Here is a 15,389-nt window from a genome sequence, read left to right on the forward strand (position 1 = left end):
AGACAAGCGAGAGACGAAGTAAACAATACTTGTACAAGCCTAACAAAACAAGCAAGACAGACCATGCATATCCAGAGTGTACACAGGGACCTATAAAAAAGGATAAGGCTGATAAATTGGTTCAAATGTGGCCATCATTCTTCTCACTATCAAAGATTATCATGCTTGCAACAAAGCAATCGTGGAATTAAATCTTAGAGAGTGTGATATCACATATTGAGTGCTGGTTCATCATTGACACCATTAGACACCATGGTGTCCCGATGGACAAAAAAAATAATGTTTACGAGTTTGACCACCTGAACTTTAATTAAATGAAGAAATTGGAATTTGATAAGAATCTTGAACTGCCAATTAAAGAGTACCTTGGCACAGCTAGTGCATGGAGCGTCACGCTACATCCACGTTAAATCACTCCCATGACCCATGTCGATATGATAAGGCCTTGGGGGATTCCCAACAACAATGGAGACACAATACAGTGTGTATAGCATCTAAGACAATAACACTTCAGTTAGAAATAGGAAATGACAGCAAGCATGTTACATAGCTTTCAAAAAGTGTAATTGCAAGCACAAAATCATCTAGAGTGCAGTAGAATAACTACATATAACTAAATAATATTAGAAGACACTATATCATAAACTATAAATGGAGGAATGTGAAGTACCAGAGTGAATAGATTCAGTTATAGAAACAGATGTCTGTCAGATGAGCTCTTAGCTTAAAGAATATATCCGAGCATTATAATAGTAACATAATTCATATCACCTTCTAGTATGAGGATTACTCAAGAAATAAATATGTAATGAAACAAGGAAACTTTTTATTTTTTTTCTCAAAAGGCTGACATTTCGGTGCCCACTTTTACTAACCACAAACCTAAACCTCATGAACTTGACATATTCTGGTAGAAAGAACTATGAGGGTCAAGAAAAATGAAAGAGAAGAATAATTGTGAAAACATTATTCGGCTCACACGGATCATTCATATACCAGAAACCAGCAGGCGACATGGCATTGCGAATGTTCTAAACAACATTAAGAGGCATTGTGAACTATATCAAACAGAGAAGCAGAATTGATGTCCTTAACAATGTAAAAAATACCAGTTAACTGAAAATTAATAAGAGCTATATGCTACGGCTGTTTAGTTCTCATTATTGGCTAATAGCATGAAGAATGTCAAATAAACCATGATCAAACGTGATGCAGTTCCAAAGGCTTTCACGTTTTACCTGTTGAGAAAGAATTCGGAGGGCCTGAACCCTCTTGAAACCCTCTGCCAGATTCTTGCTAGGAAATAGGTCTTCCAAAGAACAAAATCATTGAAAATCTGCAAAAGGACACATACATATAATAAGATAAAACGATTTACGTTGTAAATAAAACATCATCAGTAACCAAAAGGATAAGTGCATCAAAATTAAATACCTCGTCTGAAACGGAAAATTAATTTTAGAAAACTCAAATTTAAAGAGATAGAGAGAAATTGAGGTTTACTATTCTTTAGTCCCAACTGATACTTTTGACTAACCTCGGTGAATGGATAAAGCCATCCAAAAATCATGGAGAAGGGGAAACATATGGAAACAGGTAGGGATCATTCTTTTTTTTTTAAAGGTAAGCTAGGATATAACCTCCAACTTCTTTATCATTCTTTATTTGGTAGGCCTAAACTAAAAGAGTAGGTGAGATTTTGAAATAAATTGGAGAAACTTTAGGGCAGTAAAAAGTAGCAACTAAGAAAGGTCCAATAAAGCATTTTAAGTTAACATGTATGTTTGTGTGTGTGCGCTTTTAACTATTTCTTATTTAACAAAAAAAAGTCAATATGCCAGTGTGTTTGTGTGTCTGTATTTTTATTTTTCCTTATTTAGCAAAAAAAATCAATGTGTGTGTGTGCGTGTGTGAGGAAAAGGGAGAGATAGAGAAAGAGGTACATGCAAGTTGGAAAATTAATTAAATGTTGATGCTAAGTTCTAATAGAAGTTGGTGTAACAAATGCAAAAGAGAAACCTTTAGACACCACTCCATCTTCTTATAAGCATATGGAATGTAACTATTTGCAAACTAAATCACCAATAAAAAAGATACAAAGAAATGATGACAAGTAACGACCAATGAATAGAAAGTTCAATAAAAATCCATGCTGGCTTGTTTGACATTGTTAAAGTTAACTGTGCATAGATCTTAGTTACACACATTGATCAAATTCTTAATACAGACAGTTCTTTTCTTCTTGAGAGACTGAAACTAATTGAAAAAGAAGAACAGAGAAAAATAAAACAAATACTGCACCAAGGGAAAAAGCCACTAAAGGAAAAGAAAAGGAAATCCCATAAGAACCAAAGCAGCCAGAACAGTGCTTAAATTCAGCGATGGGTACTCAGTAAATTCATCCCAGTTGGATTCTTTTTGTTACAAAAAAGGTAACAATTTATTGTAGACTACTAGGTAAGTAAATTTGAAAATAAATGGCGAAGAATGTACGAACCACTCTTTTAGCATCATCATCTAATGTCAGATTTGATTTTAGATAAGAAAAATTCAACACAAACATACAAAAAAGAAAAACATTTAACCTACTTCGAACCTTGTAAGATAGAATTTTGTAAGGGCATCTAAAATTTCTTGGAGTAGATTTTTTTCCAGCATCATGTTGTTCCATCCTAATCCATAGAACTAGAACAAAGAGCATTCTACTAGCATCAAATCAACTAATTTCGAATTTGATTTTAGATTAAAATATCTCAACCTAGACATACCGCATTTAAACCTCCTTTGAACTATGTAAAACATAATTTTGTTTTGGAACTGCAATTTTTTTGAGTTTATGTGTTTGCCAGCATCATGGTGTTCCATACTAGGCTAAAAAACAAGAATAGAGAGTTTCGAATTTTCTGTTTACTGACTGTAAGTAATAGAAGTATGCATCTTTATCAATGCATTCATTTTTTATTCTCTTTTGAGGTTCTTAAGCATTACTAATTTGAATGTTAGGCATGTATGTGGTCCTTGTCTTGTCTCTTGAGATTTTACGTGCACTAATGGGGCTCCCACATTTTATTGATCAAGAATTTCAAAAGTTTCTACTGCATGAACGCTTAGGTACATTCAACAGCTGTTGTCAGATCAAACTGGAGTAAAAAAAGTGTAAATGAAAAAGTCTTCGAATATACACAAAACCAAAATGCATAAATGATAATTGTATCTGTCAGGATCAACAAATAGCGAAGTCTGATGATATCCCTACAAATTAGCAGATGGAGGTTGTCTTTGGTGACTGATTTAGCACCTCCTAATCTTAAAATACTTATGCATTAGTGAAACTACCTTATTTAGAAGGAAGAAATATAACCCAAACGTGTGGTGATTGAAGTGTATCTATTTTCTTAGAAAATAAGAAATAAAAAAAAAGAAAATTAGAAAAAATTGAGCACATGCAACATAATGGGCTTTAAACCATTTTTGTGTACAGTTACAAAAAATAAGAAGAAAAGGGGCTGAGATATTAGTAAATAATTTGAGATTTAATGAGAAAATCAGTTAATGTTTGGGTTGGAGAAGAAAGTCATTGGATTTTTGCTTTGTCTTATTGTTTTCATTTTTCATGGATAGGTGCACTTTCTTTATGAACTTGAAATTCCAATAAAATGTGTGTGTGTGTGTGTGTGTGAGGGGTAGATTCAAGATGAAAAATTAACATAGTTTTGATGCTCAGTTCTAACAGAAGTTTAGGGAATGTAATCAATTGCAAATGAAATCATCAATCAAATAACATTTAAAGCAAACCAATGCTAAATAAAAAGAAAGAAGATTTGAAGAGTTGCTACAAGATCAATTAATATGAATGATACCATAGAGTTCAAAACAGAGCATAAATTCAATGAAGCATGTAAGGTAAATTCATCCTGGTTAGGGTTCCTTTTGTCTTAAACAAGTCATAATCTACTCTATGGCAAGACTAAGACAAGAAATTTTGAGATATAATGAAAAATTAAAGAACCTGAAAAAAAAATCTCTTTATGAGCCTGGAATTCCAGTAAAATTAACTGTTTCCTTCGTTTTGTTTTGAAAGAGAGAAAATGAGGAAATGAAAAGAGAGAGAGAGAAATTGAGGTTTACTATTCTTTAAAATAAATAATGGATTGAAATCTATTCATATGATTAATAAAATCCAAGAGCCCTAATTTGGGATTGAACCTCTAACTCAATGGTTAAGGCTTTTTCAACAACCTGGAGGTCGGAGGTTCAATCCCATCTTACATACCAAAAATAAATAAAACAAAAGCCAAGAGGAGAGACAGTCGTGTACCTTCTCCAGAGTAGTCCTCAAACCCTCGAGTTATTTATACATATGATGGGGATGTGTGAGATATTGGGCCAATATTGGCCTCCGTTCTTTTGACACTGTTTCTCTACTTCCGGACAGCCATAAATATATAATTCCTGAAGCGTGGTGGGCAGCCCTTCCTCCGGCAAGGAAAGGAGTTCAGGACAAGAATGAATGGTCAATTTTTTGAGGGAGGTGAGGTTCTTCAACATCCCCCTGGGCAGGGATTTCAGATTATTACACGAATAGATCTCGAGGGTTTTAAGTGTGGGGGGCAGTAGCATGCTTGGAGAGAATTCGATTTGTGAACAATGAGAAATATCCAAGGTTTGGAGGGATGTAAGGTTTTTAGAAAAGATCTCAACATTATCAACTTCGAGATATGTAACCATGTCGAGCATTCCCTCTGGAAACTGCGGCATTAGAGGGCACTTTTTCATTGTCATTGTACGGAGGCCGATGATGTTTGGCAATGACTCTAGTTGTGGACAGTTATAAATATATAATTCTTCGAGGGAGGTGAGGTTATTACGCATCCCCTTGGATAGGGATTTGAGATTAGGACAGTCGGAGATCCTGAGAAATGTAAGCGCGGTGGGTAACTCCTCCTCGCCTGCCAATGACTCCAATTGCGGACAATTTCTAATTGCCAAGACTTTGAGGGATGTAAGGTTGTTGAAAATCCCCTTGGACATGGATTTAAGATTAGAACATGAGAATATCGTAAGGGATTGAAGAGTGACGGGCAGTTCCTCCTCTGGCAAGAATGGGCATTGAGTAACCAAGTGCAGACATTGGAGGGAACTCAGTTTTCCTAGCCCCCTTGTAGGCGTACACTTGAGGCTATCACAACCGTTGGATATATTGAGAGATCTAAGCGTGATGGGAAGGCCCTCCTCGTCGTCTCCCAATGACTCGAGTTTAGGACACCGGTGGATTTGTAAATATTGGAGAGAAGGAAGGTCATGCAACCCGACCTCCTTTGGCCAAGACACCAACTCATTACATCCAGTGACATGCAATTTCTCAAGTACGGTTAAGGGTTGAAGAAATCCAGGGGGTAAGGATATCAAGCCTTTAATAGAGCTAATTTGTAATGACTTTAGAGTAGTGAGGCAAGGAACCGAGGCCGTTACCATCTCATTACAGTTTCTTAATTCCAAATTATTAATGGATGGGAGGTGGGGAAATCTCTGCAGCTTAGGACAATTTGATATTTTTAGTGTACCAAGGCATGGCATGTCCCCTTCCCTTGCTCCACACCATTCCTCCAAATTCGGCATGTCTACAAGCTCTAACTCCTCCAATGATGGAAAACCCTTAATAACCTTATTGGACCCACCAATAAACTCACCTTCAATATGTTTCAATCCATCCATTCCATTAATCTGGAGCTTCTTGAGGAAAGGTAGCTGCCCAAGGCGTGGAAGCTGTTGGCAATTCAAACATTGAACGAGACTAACAGTGTTCAGATTCGTCAAATTACCGCTCATCATCCACCTGGGGAAACTAACACCACCATATGATAAAATCTTTAGGGTTTTGAGGTTGGAGTGAGGTTCGAGGGCTTCAAGTACCTCCTCATCAACTGCAACACCTCGTGGATTATTATTTCCCCATTCCAACGTCAACTTATCAAGGTACTCTTTCTTCTTCAAATTGGCTTCCTTGCCTTCCTTCCCATCAATCACATTCTCTAAATTTGAAATGTGAATAGTTTCCCTCAACTCTGTCAAGTTCTTTAACTCCCTTATTACACATCCACTTTCTTTGCCCACAACAAATGTAGTCAGTGTTTGAAGACTTATTAATTTCCCAAGTTCTGGCGGCGTATGAATCTTACAACCCCTAAAAGCAAGATGCCGTAAGTTAATTAGGTTGCTGGTGGACTTTGGTAGCTCACCAAGTTGCCCGCAATAGCAAAGTCTCAGTGTTTGCAAATTATAGAGGCTAGCTATTGATTCTGGCAAGGTTGCAATATTTGTATGAGAGAGATCAAGGTACTTCAAATATTTTAATTCGATAATAGAATCTGGCAAATCTCTTACACAAGCATCACCCAAATCTAACACCCGTAAGCATCTCAATTTTAGGAAGAAATCATGAGCAACTTGCTTAGTGAGTGTTTCGTACCTTGGCGGTAGCAGAAATGTGCGCAACCTCTCAGATTCATGAAAGGACTCAAAAATTCCTGAGTGTTCATTGCGTTGCCATACTGATGCATGACGAACCTTTGCAGCGATATTCCAAGAGTCGGCGCTATTCTTTATTCTGAAGTATTCGTCACCAGAAACGGAATGTGCAAGGTCATGATTTAAGTCATGCATCTTGTAGCGTGATCTGTAGAACCGTTCAAAATATTGAAAGAAGGACCTTGACATCAACTCATCAAAATACTCGAAACCTATGTCTTCCAATCGCTTCCTTCCTTCAGGTTGGATAAATCCTTCTGCAATCCAACATTAGATTAGAGTGTCCTTGTCAAATTCATAATCCTTTGGAAACAGGGAGCAATACACAGAGCATTGTTTCAGACATGCAGGCAAGTGATCGTAGCTAAATTTTAGTAATGGAATAATATCATTTCTCATCTTTGATATTTCCCACATTTCACTTTCAAGGATATTCTTCCACTCTTTCTCATCCGTATTTGAACGTAAGAGACCTCCAAAAGCTTCTATTGCCAAAGGCAACCCATTGCACCTTTTCACGATCTGCTTTCCAATTGCTACTAAGTTTGGAGGTACATCTGAGCTTCCCACTATGAATGCCCGTCGTGTAAACAAGGACCAGCTGTCATCCTCATCTAAACAACCCAAATTATAAGTGGGAATAGTGCCCATGATTCTTGAAACCTCTGAACTTCTAGTAGTTATTATAATTCTACTTCCGTTTGCCCCAAAACTGAATGGGGACTGTAGCCTCTGCCAGTCATTAGGATTGTCATGCCATAAATCATCTAGGACGAGTAAAAATCTCTCGCCACTCAATTCTTCCTTGAGGCTAACTTGAAGTGGGTCGAATTCGTTAAGATCACAACGTTTCTTTGTCACTGATTCCATAATTGCTTTTGTTATTCTACACATATCAAACTCTTCAGAGACGCAGACCCATCCTCGAACTGGAAAATGATCCCCCACCCGTTTATCATTGTAAAGAAACTGGGCAAGAGTTGTCTTTCCAAGGCCCCCAATGCCGACAATCGGAATAACAGATATATCCTTGGATGATGACGATGATGCAGATTCATCCAGTAGCAATTTTACTATCTTCTCTTTATCGTTATCCCGACCGAATACATTTGATTCGTTTATTAAGGAGCTAGTCACCGATTGCCTTTTTATTTCACGCCGCCTCCCTGCATCTCCTTGTTTCAGATGAAAGTGATGCCTATCCTGTCCAATCTTATCCAATCTCTCCCGAATTTCTTTTATCTTATGTCCTATCTCATGTCGAAACTTAACTGGGTTGGAAGTAAAACAAGAGAAGCATAAGCTGCGCACCTGCTTCATGTTACTGGTCTGCATATTTCCTTCCAATTTTGATCGGAGCACTTCAGTTGTAAACTCGTCCACTACATCATCTGCATCGTAAGCAACACCCTTAAGCTTCCGAAGCCAATCTTTCACTGCATTACTGCTTACTTGCTGTTCTTCAGCATCTTGAAGCACAGCTTGAATTGCAGATAATGTGCTGGATAGGTTTTCGACCTCTTCATCAACACCCCATAGTAATGTAATCTCTTGTATGACTGAATCCATCAATTTGCCAACGATTGTTTTAACAAGAGGAGACAGTAATAGATCTTCCATACCTTCTTCCTGTATTGGAGATAAAAACCAAAGAAAGCAGCAACGAGCTAACAAATTGTGCTTCAGAAAAAGCAAGATTAGATCACTATGAACTCAAAACGCCTCTGTTTTTTTTTAGCACAGAGAGCCTCTTGCGGTGGGGAAAAACAAGTAATGGATCATTCTTTTGACGTAAAATGGGTGTAAAACAAATTTTACACAGGAAGAAAGGTAAGTTTGATTGTGACTGCCACACCAAAAAGAAAAAGATGCAATAATTCATCTTTGATCTAAACCGTTGGGCCTTGCTTTGGATCTCCATGCCCCAAAATTATTGCAAATCGTCGATTCTTAACATCACGTGGACTGGTATGAAATGGATGGCTCCCATAAGTTAAAGATGGGACCCATAATGCTCTAGGGATCTCATAGTCAATTGATCTGAACCGTTCACTTGATCGACCTTGCTTTGGATCTGTTCTACATGCCCCAAAATTCATACAAATCTTTCCATCTTGACCTCACATAGACTGTCAAAAATAGCCAGACCCATCAAATTCATGCTAATCGTCCATCTCAAATCGAATTGGGCCCATTTAAGCATTAGCTAATGTCATTGTTCCATGTGGCTGACAAGGAGCATCAAACAAACTTTAAGAAAAGCAAAGTTTGATTGTGAACACTCCACTAAATTCAAAGATGCAATAATTCGTCTCCCCATTGACATGATCAAGGCAACGAGCACCACGCATTAGAAAAAAAGCTAAGGTGGAGGGCTCACTCGACGAAAGATTAAAAAATCAAAGTCCTCATACGTGACCTGATTTTGATTATAATATGTATCCAAAGTCTACAAGGGCAGTTGGGACATACGGAAAAGCTTTTAAATATAAAAAAAACAAAAAAAATTCAATGCTTACCAAACACGTCCTAAATTTCCATTCATCCCAACATGTCCTAAATTTTCAACAGAAGCAAAGAAGATTTCAAATTTTACAAAACAAAATCATGGAAAATGAGTATCCAAAGTCTACAAGGGCAGTTGGGACATACAGAAAAGCTTTTAATGTAATCTCTTGTATGATTGAATCCATCAATTTGGCAACGATTGTATCAACAAGAGAAGACAGTAATAGATCTGCCATACCTTCTTCCTGTATTGGAGAGAAAAACCAAAGAAAGCAGCAATGAACTAACGAATTGTGCTTCAAAAAAAGCAAGATTAGATCACTATGAACTCCAAACACCTCTGTTTTTTAGCACAGAGAGCCTCTTGCAGTGGGGAAAAACATGTAATGGATCATTCTTTTGACGTAAAATGGGTGTAAAACAAATTTTACACTGGAAGAAAAGTAAGTTTGATTGTGAGTGCCAAACCAAAAAGAAAAAGATGCAATAATTCGTCTTTGAGATTTATGAGGCCTTGCTTTGGATCTCCATGCTCTGATGGGATCATACTAGTCGTCCATCTCAAATCGATAGTATAGCACCAGTGGAGAGATTTTTACTAATCAAATGGGGCCTATTTAAGCACTAGTTAATGTCATTGTTCCATGTGGCCGACAAGGAGCATCAAACAATACCAACCCACATTAAAAACACAAAGTTTGATTGTGCCAACACTCCATTAAAAGCAACACCCCATTCACGTGCTCAAGCCAGCTAGCACCACACATTAGAAAAAACCTAAGGTGGAGGGCTCACTTGAAGAGAGAATAAAAAAAAAATCTTAGTACGAGTTTCATCCTTTGCCAATATTAAATAACTAGGCAAAACTTGGATCAATACTGGAATCAAATGGAGAAAATCCAAGAACGAGTTTAGAACTCTAAGAAAATAGCTCCTCTACAACATGATAATGGAATCTCTTGTATGATTGACATCACATAGACCGTCAAAAATAGCGGGATGCATCAAATGAATGGCTCTGATTAGTTAATGATGGGACCCATACTGTCATTCATTTGTTGGGGAGATTTTTACTATCAAATGACCCATTTAAGCACTAGTTAATGTTATTGTTCCGTGTGGCCGACAAGGAGAATCAAACAATAGCAACCCACTTTAAGAAAAGTAAAGTTTGATTGGGCCACTTTAAGAATCAAAGATGAAATAATTCGTCTACCCCACTCACGTGCTCAAGCCAACGAGCACCACACGTTAGAAAAAAGCCAGGGTGGCTTGAAGAGAGAAAAAATCTTCGTATGAGTTTCATCGCTGGTCAAAAAAATTAACTGGGCAAAACTTAGATAATACTTGAATCAAATGGATAAGCTCCAAAAACAAGATTAGAATTCGGATAATTGCTACTCTACATCATGATAATGTTTACCCTCTTTTTCTTTTCTTTTTTAAATAAAATCAATCATATTTAGGGATTTCCAAGAAAAGCTAAGTCGTCGATTTTTTAGGCCTTAATCTTAATGTTTGGCATGGGCATAGTTTTAACCGAAATTTTTGAAATTTCGAAAATTTTTATTTTTTTTTAAAGTTTGATTGGGAATGATGCTCTCTCTCTCTCTCTCTCTCTCTCTCTCTCTCTCTCTCTCTCTCTCTCTCTCTCTCTCTCTCTCTCTCTCTTACTTTTTTCTCTATCTATATATTGGTAATGACACATCCTACCAGTACTCCACTTGGTTGACAAGCGATAACTACCTACCAAGATTCTATGAGGTAAGTTCCAGGTAAATCCAAGGCTCTCCTCCTCCTTATTGACTACTTACACCACTAATCTACTAGGTAATTGCCAGCAACCAAACAGAGTCCTTCTTGTAGAGTTGAAAAGTGGTGTGTACTTACGGTCATGGCCGACAAGGAGCATCACACTATAGTAACCAACTTAATGAAAAGCAAGCTTGATTGTGCCCACATTATATAAAAGACAGAAGCGATAATTATTCTTCATGATTTACGTGTTCTAGCCACTGAGGCACCACACATTAGAAAAAAGTATTGATCGATTGAGAAGCTCCAAAACAAGATTAGAACTCTAAGGCTCAATTTTGTATTTTGAGAACCGATTGTGAGTCCAAAACTGATTATTGGACTCAAATTCATGTTTAATTTTTAGTCCATTAATCAGTTTTGGACCCACAATCAGTACTCAAAATCCAATACAAACAGGGCATAATCAATTTTGGGTGCTAATCCAATACAAACAGGGCATAATCCAATACAAACAGGGGATTTTGAGAATTGATTGACTCCAAAAACTTATTATTGGACTCAGAATGGAGTTAAGATTTTAGTTCGATAAGCAATTTTGGACTCGGTCAATTCTCAAAATCCAAAACAAAAGGTGCCTAAACTATTGATTTCATAGGCCTTAATCTTATGGACAAGATGTGTAGTTTGCAAACCTAGAGTTAAGAGAAAGAAATTGCTAGACGGTCTCTCTTAGGCTCTTTTTTAATGTGCAACGTTCATATGATAGGATCCATTGATCTGACCTACTAAAAAGTTGTTGATTGGGATGTTTGTTCAGCACGAGGCTAGGACCGCGTATGCCAACTAGACATATCGTTCAGGTTCACATAGTGGCAACCGAGGGCACAAGAGTCATTTCGTACCTCTTCCAGAAGAAAATCATAGAACCCGTGCCCTAATAGGAAGCCTAGCTGGCGGCGAGGATAAGTAAGGAAACCGACTTCTTAGTCAAGTAGGCCAATCACAAGGACTCCATTAAAGCTAAGTTTTCCAAACTAACAAGGACTAGTCTACCAAAGGGGGACCAAACTCCAAAGTATGCATCACACTACCGCACCATTTGTTTCTCTTCAAGCTCTCCCTGCCTTTAGCGTTTAATTTATACTGTTTGGTACTCCATTCTGACTTGAGCATTGGAGTGTGCCCCCATGTCCAAACACCGGGCCCTTTAACGAATTCTCAGTGTTCGCAAGTCATCCTAAACAGCCAAGCTCATCTACAATGCCCAACCTAGGCTGAAGTCCAGATTTCAGCATCAACCAGGACCAATAGATAGATTGTTTTGATCACCGAATGGTTGGACAACCCACTTTTAATATACCTTTTCCACTGGTGTTTTGCCTTGAAAAAAATCTACTCGTAAAATATCACATTTTAAGGTTTATTTGCATTTTTTTCCCCTGAGACAACTTGCAAACCGCACATTTGAGAGTTTCTATATGATGCATAGACAAACCATTTAAAGAAAAATTATGAGGCAGTGAAGTGGAACCCGTTCAATGATCCAAATAATTTATTTGTTAGGCCTAGTTGCGATGGAGCATGCATCAAATTCTACTTACGCCGAAAAATTCTCATACTCCAATGGGGTTGTTAGTGGGCAGTGAAAAACCAAAGAAGCAACAAATTATGTTCTCACATGGGAAGGTTAGAATCGCGCAATAAGAGTTGATTTTGTTGCATGGCCTAGCCATAACAAGGGCCAGATCCCATCCAGAGTAGGCCCCTCACAGTTTATAAATCGGGGTGTATCAATTGATACATTGACATATATATATGCAACGACATACCTTTGATATGGATATATTGATGAAGGTGTTAAAAATTATGTCGTTACACATATCATTGTCAATCTAATATATTGCATTTATATGAGACGTTTCAATTTATGTATTTGAGATTTACAAAACGATAAAAAAGTGTATTAGATATTTGAGATGCACTTCTACTTACAATAGGTTTCACATATTGGCCCCAGTTTACTGCCATGTAGCCTTTACAAGTAACCCTAATTCACTATCTCATTTGACCATCACAAGTAGGCTCCACTAATACAATCATATCGGCTCACAAGTAAAGCCCTATTATAATATCATGTGAGCCCGCAAGTAAAACTACATAAATTTTAAGTTTCATACACTAATTTGTTTATATAGACAAATTTGACATCAGGTTTCATCATTTTCAGTCTTCGTTCATGGACCACCAGACTCATCATCCACCTATTCGACGAGTAGCTACAAGAGATGATGTATTCTTTCAGGTTATGGGAGAGGAGAGACATGGCCGAGTATGGAGCCGTATAGAGTGCTAGAGAAAGACTGCAGAAGCTCAAAAGACAAATGAACTAGAATAGCAGCGCACAGATGCAAGAACAATGGGCAATATTCTGTTGAATTTTTGGGGTGACAATCAGTTAATATTTTAATTATATTTAGTGTGATTAAGTTTAAAATTTGTTATTTTACATATTAATTAATGCATCTATCTTATTAGGGATTTTCTAGGGGCCATTACAAAAGGCATTTCGCGGACTGGCTGTTGCATGAGAGAGGCACCACATAGGCTCTCTTTTCTTCTTATTCATTTAATTCATCCTACGTAGTCGCTCTCTCATGCAACACCCTGTCCATGAAATGCCATATGCGATTGTCTTTAGGAAATCCCTTCTTATTATATGTTAAGTTCCGAACGCTGCTACTCGATGGTTAGATGCACCACTCTCCTCTACAAGTCATGCAGTTCCCTCCCCCATCGAGGTATATATGTTGATATATTCACCAAGAATAATGTCAGCACTTGACAGGTATGATTAGTTATCTTAAATAACTATCATCATATACCCTCAATTGCTCAGGTTGTTGTGATGGGCCTCACACGACATGATGTGGAAGTGGCACACAATATTTTCTTTAGACAGAAGATCCAATGGCAGAAGTTGGGGGCACACCATTCGGACACGGATTCTGTGTAGTCTGTATTAAAGTACCCTTGGTTCATGATGAACCTTTTGTAAGACCGTATGGAAGGTTCAAAACCATAAGAGATGTCGTTGGAGCAAATGTCGCTTGGGTTTCTGCATTTGTAAGTAATGTTCATTTACTTATTGATGCATGATGAGCCTTTATTGACATGAATAATTCTTTATCAATATATATATATATATATATATATATATATATATATTTGTTTATTTTGTTCGTAGGTTCAATGTAATCCAAGTAGTTGAGTCGTACTTTTTTATTTTTTGAACTTTGATTTTGGTTTTGAGTGTGGTGTTTGATTTGGTTTGACTGTCTATTGTTTTGGTGTTTGTGTTTAACTTTTTTTTTTGTTAAAATATGTATAAGATGATTTTTTGGTGTTTTAATATATTTGAATTGTGAATTCTTCATGTGTTTTAAGGAATATTGATTCTTTATTAGTGTGGATTTTAGTTTTCAGTTTTGGTTTACAATCATATAGCTATTTTGGAAGTACTTATGCTTAAGGAATTTGCGCCAACAAGTGCAATGAAGAAAAACTTGGTGCCAACAAGAAGAATGAACCCAGAGGTGAAATTTTGTATTTGTAAAAACCCTCCTCAAAACCAGTAAGATGTAGCTGAGCTTCCTTTTTAGAGAAACTTGGTGCCAACAAGAGAAATGAATCTAGATGTAAAATTTTGCATTTATAAAAGCCCTCCTCTAAGACAGTAAGATGCAACTGACCTTCCTTTTTTACTTTTATTTCTTTTCTTCTATTCTCTATATCTATCTTATAGTTTGATATACTTCTTCGCAATCATCTTTCCTCGAATGCATTGATAGGATAGTTGCCATTAAAACTTTCAAAGCTATCTATGCTAAGAAATCTATCAGTACAACAATTCTCATTGAACTTCATTTATCATTTGGAATTGTATTACATTCTAATAAATGTATGCTTTCTCTTCACTACAATGCAGAGGGTAGAAGGTGTCATGGGAAGAATTACGCGGCAGAATCTTTCAATCACATAAAACAATTTTTTTTCTTCCCAACGACCTTAAGCCAAGATCTTAGTTACTAGATTCTGATGGTGACGAATTGAAATTCAGAAGTTTAAGAGAACTTTACCCCAAGATTATCGAAAAGATAAGCACTACTTGATCCACTCATTGCCTGGTGTTTGGTGTTTCTGAAACACAAACTCTTTAGAAGTTGTAGTAGTGGCTCCTTGAGTTGCACGGATTAAAGGATGAAGATACTAAGAACCAATCTTGAGATTCAATCCCAAGTGTATGTTGAAATCCTCTCGCCCTTTTTGTTTTACTGATACAGTTATTGTTTATGGCAGACAGTTGTTTTCGTGAATCGTGGAGACTTATTCATTTGGAATAATTATGGTTTAATTTATATTTCTAATAGATTATTGTGGATATTTTGTGCTATGCAGGTAAATGCACACAACGGTGGGGCTGTGTACGGGGTGGGGCTGTGTGCGGGTGAACGGCAATGAGCACTACAACATATAAATGTTTCTCTATTTGTTTCCTTTTTGTATCTTGCTGCATTTTTTGGCTGAAATTCTACTAT

At 37.1% G+C, this 15,389-nt stretch overlaps 1 protein-coding gene across 1 annotated transcript in view; it reads right to left on the reverse strand.

Annotated features, from left to right (window-relative positions):
- LOC143850488 (putative disease resistance protein RGA3) overlaps positions 1–12,822 on the reverse strand; it is a 61,129-nt gene extending 48,307 nt beyond the window's left edge. The window contains exons 1-6 of the mRNA XM_077359732.1: positions 12,787–12,822; positions 12,624–12,686; positions 9,162–9,281; positions 6,951–8,157; positions 4,319–6,785; positions 1,239–1,336 (exon numbers count right to left, since the gene is read on the reverse strand). Coding sequence (XP_077215847.1) covers positions 4,336–6,785; positions 6,951–8,157; positions 9,162–9,281; positions 12,624–12,686; positions 12,787–12,822 — 3,876 coding nt within the window. The 3' untranslated portion in view covers positions 1,239–1,336; positions 4,319–4,335. The remainder of the gene's footprint in view (positions 1–1,238; positions 1,337–4,318; positions 6,786–6,950; positions 8,158–9,161; positions 9,282–12,623; positions 12,687–12,786) is intronic.
- Between the last annotated feature and the right edge of the window lie 2,567 nt (positions 12,823–15,389).

This window comes from Tasmannia lanceolata, unplaced genomic scaffold, assembly GCF_043159265.1.
Source record: "Tasmannia lanceolata isolate RefF3 unplaced genomic scaffold, GAP_Taslan_0.1 ptg000018l, whole genome shotgun sequence".
Lineage (NCBI taxonomy): Eukaryota > Viridiplantae > Streptophyta > Magnoliopsida > Canellales > Winteraceae > Tasmannia > Tasmannia lanceolata.